At 42.0% G+C, this 4,884-nt stretch overlaps 2 protein-coding genes across 2 annotated transcripts in view; one reads left to right on the top strand and one right to left on the bottom strand.

Annotated features, from left to right (window-relative positions):
* The window catches only part of PCYOX1 (prenylcysteine oxidase 1), a 14,129-nt gene extending 12,732 nt beyond the window's left edge, over window positions 1-1,397 (top strand). Inside the window, exon 6 of the mRNA XM_017522025.2 lies at window positions 600-1,397. Coding sequence (XP_017377514.1) covers window positions 600-1,258 — 659 coding nt within the window. The 3' untranslated portion in view covers window positions 1,259-1,397. The remainder of the gene's footprint in view (window positions 1-599) is intronic.
* Window positions 1,398-4,451: 3,054 nt separating this feature from the next.
* Window positions 4,452-4,884, bottom strand: part of SNRPG (small nuclear ribonucleoprotein polypeptide G) — a 14,527-nt gene continuing 14,094 nt past the window's right edge. Inside the window, exon 4 of the transcript XR_001823050.2 lies at window positions 4,452-4,763. The gene's annotated coding sequence lies outside the window, so the exon portion shown is untranslated. The remainder of the gene's footprint in view (window positions 4,764-4,884) is intronic.

Here is a 4,884-nt window from a genome sequence, read left to right as displayed (position 1 = left end):
AGATCGCGCCATTGCACTCCAGCCTGCGTAACATGAGTGAAACTCTGTCTCAAAAAAAAAAAGAAAAATAATCTTATCTTTAAAAGTAAAAATTCCATAGTTTGTACTTATTGACATTCTGAATAAGAAATTGGCCACAATGTAATAAAAATGCAAGGGACAGCTATCTTAAGGGATATAACTTATTCAGTTCTTTTTTTTCCTTTGGAGATGGAGTCTTGCTCTGTTGCCCAGGCTGGAGTGCAGTGGCATGATCCGGCTCACTGCAACCTCCACCTCCCGGGTTCAAGCAATTCTCCTGTCTCAGCCTCCCAAGTGGCTGGGACTACAGGCATATGCCACCATGCGCAGATAATTTTTTTGTGTTTTTAGTAGATACGGGCTTTCACCATGTTGCCCAGGCTGGTTTCGAACTCCTAAGCTCAGGCAGTTCACCAGCCTCGGCCTTCTCAAGTGTTAGGATTACAGGCATGAGCCACCGCACCCGGCCATAACTTCAATTCTTTAGAATTATAGAGAAATTATGAAGAAAGGATAGAATTATTTTTAGAAGGTATATTAGAAACACTAAACAAATATTGCCTCCCTATTTCCTCTAGGAAATCCAACAAAGGTGTATGAAGTGGTCTACCAAATTGGAACTGAGACTCGTTCAGACTTCTATGACATCGTCTTGGTAGCCACTCCATTGAATCGAAAAATGTCCGGTATTACTTTTCTCAACTTTCATCCTCCAATTGAGGAATTCCATCAATACTACCAGAATATAGTGACAACTTTAGTTAAGGGGGAATTGAATACATCTATCTTTAGCTCTAGACCCATAGATAAATTTGGCCTTAGTACAGTGTTAACCACTGATAATTCAGATTTGTTCATTAACAGTATTGGGATTGTGTCCTCTGTGAGAGAAAAGGAAAATCCTGAGCCGTCAACAGATGGAACATACGTTTGGAAGATGTTTTCTCAAGAAACTCTTACTAAAGCGCAAATTGTAAAGCTCTTTCTGTCCTATGATTATGCTGTGAAGAAGCCATGGCTTGCCTATCCTCGCTATAAGCCCCCAGAGAAATGCCCTTCTATCATTCTGCATGATCGACTTTATTACCTCAATGGCATAGAGTGTGCAGCAAGTGCCATGGAAATGAGTGCCATTGCAGCCCACAACGCTGCACTCCTTGCCTATCACCGCTGGAACGGGCACACAGACATGATTGACCAGGATGGCTTATATGAGAAACTTAAAACTGAGCTATGAAATGACACATTCTTTTTTTCCCCTCCTAGTTCCAAATGACTGTCGGTGGCAAAAAAGAACAAAATCTGAGCAGAGATGATTTTGAACCAGATATTTTGCCATTATCATTGTTTAACAGAAGTAATCCCTGCTGGTCATAAGAAAACACAAGGTTCTAATTAAGTGTGAAAGTATAACTATTGCACTTATTCCATTTCCAAAGTTTCTTAATTATTCTTTCACTATCCATTGGGAGTGTTTCTTTTTTTTTGAGACAGAGTCTCACTCTGTCACCCAGGCTGTAGTGCAGTGGTGCGATCTCGGCTCACTGCAACCTCCGCCTCCCAGGTTCAAGCAATTCTCTTGCCTCAGCCTCCTGAGTAGCTGGGATTACAGGCACGTGCCACCGCGCCCAGCTAATTTTTGTATTTTTAGTAGAGACGGGGTTTCAACATCTAGGCCAGGCAGGTCTTGAACTCCTGACCTCGTGATCCACCCGCCTCCGCCTCCCAAAGTGTTGGGATTTACAGGTGTGAGCCTCCGTGCCTGGCCGGGAGTGTTTCTTAAACTTGTCTGATAAGAATCACCTGGAGTTAGGAGGTGGCGGTTGCAGTGAGCCAAGATCGGGCCATTGCACTGCAGTCTGGGCAACAAGAGCAAAACTCTATCTATCTCAAAAAGTAAAAATAGGCCGGGCGCGGTGGCTCAAGCCTGTAATCCCAGCACTTTGGGAGGCCGAGGCGGGTGGATCACGAGGTCAAGAGCTCGAGACCATCCTGGTCAAAATGGTGAAACCCTGTCTCTACTAAAAATACAAAAAAAACATTAGCTGGGCATGGTGGCGCGTGCCTGTAATCCCAGCTACTGAGGAGGTTGAGGCAGGAGAATTGCCTGAACCCAGGAGGCGGAGGTTGAGGTGAGCCGAGATCGCGCCATTGCACTCCAGCCTGGGTAACAAGAGTGAAACTCCGTCTCAAAAAAAAAAAAAAAAAGTAAAAATAAAAATAATCACCTGGAGTTTGTTAAACCATATGGATTCTCAGGCGCCTCTCTTGGAGATTCTGATTTAGTAGGTCTGGGGGTGGGGCCCTGGATTTTCATCAAAATTGTAGAGCATTTTAAGGTGAGTACCTGAGGGAGAACTTAAAGACATCTTATTTGGGGAGTAGTCCTTTTGAACTGTACAGCCAGATGTATTCTTCAGTCAAATAAAATTTATGGGAGCCGGTGTCTTATGCCTGACTCTTGGTAATTTCATACCTAAGAGTCTGAAAGTGCATGTGCCCATGCCTAAAGCCTTGACTTTAAGAATGTTGTCTTTTGATTCTCCTATCTTGATTTAATTAGGGGTGAAATTTGGAAGTCTTAGTAGTGTAACTTTAAGATGTTAAACAAAAATCTCAAAATGAAAAGCAAATATGGGCTACTGAATTGTGAAACTGGCATTCTATTATTAAATCCTTACTTCAGGAGCTTTAAAAAATACTGAAAGACCCCCATAACCAGAGATATAGATTAAAAGATTGAGGATAGGACCTTAGCACTGTAGCTTTTTAAAGTTTCTAATGTGCACCCAGGGTTGAGAATCACTAATGTGGGGGGTGAAAGCGCCTACAAAGGGGTTTTAGTGCCTTAGAAGTCATAAGAAACCCAATCTGTATCAAAGCAGATCCATTTTGTAAGGAATGATTTCTCTCAATAAGAACTTTAGAAGTAATTGTGACAGTAAGAAGCAAGGACAGTCTAACAGCAGAGGCAACTTAAATAACTCCAGAGCAGTTGGCACTAGAACAGAATACTTGGAATGACACCAAGCTTAACCAAGTCCAGCATATGTCCAGAGTGTTAAGTGTTTCAGTTACTGTAGCATTCTAGGTGAGAAATTGGTTGCTGAAATCTTAAGACAGTGGCTCTCAATCTTGGCTGCACATTGGATTCACCTGTAGGGTTTTAAAGCATCCCAAATGGTAACTAACATGCAGCCAAACTTGAGAACTAGTTCTGCATCTGCTGTACAAAGATCTGATTGACTGGTCAGATACTGGTAGAACAGAACAAGTAAAAGATTAAGAATTTGAAACCAATTTAACATGTATTGTTATCGAAACATAAATAAATAAAAAGGCCTGGACCAGCCTGGGCAACATGGTGAAACACCATCTCTACAAAAAATTTTTAAAAAGTTAGCCAGGCATGGTAATGCATGCCTGTAGTCCCAACTGCTCAGAAGACTGAGGTGGGAGGATCACTTGAGCCTTGGAGGTCAAGGCTGCAGTGAGTCATGATCATGCCACTACTCCAGCCTGGGCAACAGTGAGACCATCTAAAAAAAAAAGAAATCCTTCCATCGAATGGAAACTTAAAAAAGTCCTTCATAAGATCATGGCATTAGCTACTTTAGCAAAATAGTGTAAGAACATTGGTTCTGAGTAAAAGTGACTTCTATACCAGTTGTGAATGTTATTATGCTGATAAAACTGCCAAGATATATTTGATAGGCAGGGATTAAACTCATGGTTTGTCAATGGTGTTTTTTTCCTAGTTTTATTCTTAACAGATGTTAAGAGGTATTCATATTTGTTTCCTTTTGTGGTTTTAATGAAGACAATTTGTAAAGAATGTAATACTGTTATGTGTATGTTAAATCTTGGTAAATACTAATTAGTTTCTTCATTTGTAGACTTGTTTTGCAATGACATATATTTTTACTTATAAGAATACCAGTTTAGGTGAGGTGTGGTGGTTTACGCCTGTAATCCCAGCACTTTGGGAGGCCAAGGTGGGTGGATCAAGAGGTCAGGAGATAAGACCATCCCTGCCACCATGGTGAAACCCCACCTCTACTAAAAATAGGCTGAGGCAGGAGAATTGCTTGAACCGGGAGGTGGAGGTTGCAGTGAGCTAAGATTGCACCACCGTGGCACCAGCCTGGTGACAGGGCAACTCTGCCTTAAAAAAACAAACACAAAAACCCAGCAATTTAGGCTGGGTGCGGTGGCTCACACCTGTAATCCCAGCACTTTGGGAGGCTGAGGTGGGTGGATCTCTTGAGGTAAGGAGTTTGAGACCAGCCTGGCCAGCATGGTGAAACCACTTTACTAAAAATTCAAAAAATTGCCAGGCATGCTAGTGGGTGCCTGTAATCCCAGCTACTGGAGAGGCTGAGACTTGATAATTAAACTTGGGAGATAGAGGTTGCAGTGAGTAGAGATTGCACCACTGCACTCCAGCCTGGGCAACAGAGTGATACTGTGTCTCAAAAAAAAAAAAAAAAACCAATTAAAAATGTTGCTGGTATTATATCCAACCTACTTTGGATAAATTTTCCAGTAGGGCATCTGAAATTACTTTGGCAAAACCAAAACAGGTTATCAGTATACCAAGGATATTAAGTAGTTTTAATGCAATTATAGTATTACTTTTTTACTGGGAGAAAAATACTAGCAGAGCCTGCTACTCCAGGCACATTAGGTAGTTTTATGGAACTATAGTGTTAAAGAAGAGTTTTATTGGAAGAAAAAAAAAGCTCTGCCAGGCGCGGTGGCTCAAGCCTGTAATCCCAGCACTTTGGGAGGCCAAGGCGGGTGGATCACGAGGTCAAGAGATCGAGACCATCCTGGTCAACACGGTGAAACCCCGTCTCTACT

The sequence above is a fragment of the Cebus imitator genome, unplaced genomic scaffold, assembly GCF_001604975.1.
Source record: "Cebus imitator isolate Cc_AM_T3 unplaced genomic scaffold, Cebus_imitator-1.0 Scaffold23, whole genome shotgun sequence".
NCBI classification, from domain to species: domain Eukaryota; kingdom Metazoa; phylum Chordata; class Mammalia; order Primates; family Cebidae; genus Cebus; species Cebus imitator.
Note: the sequence above shows the minus strand (reverse complement) of the source record. Positions and strands in the feature narration are given on the sequence as shown.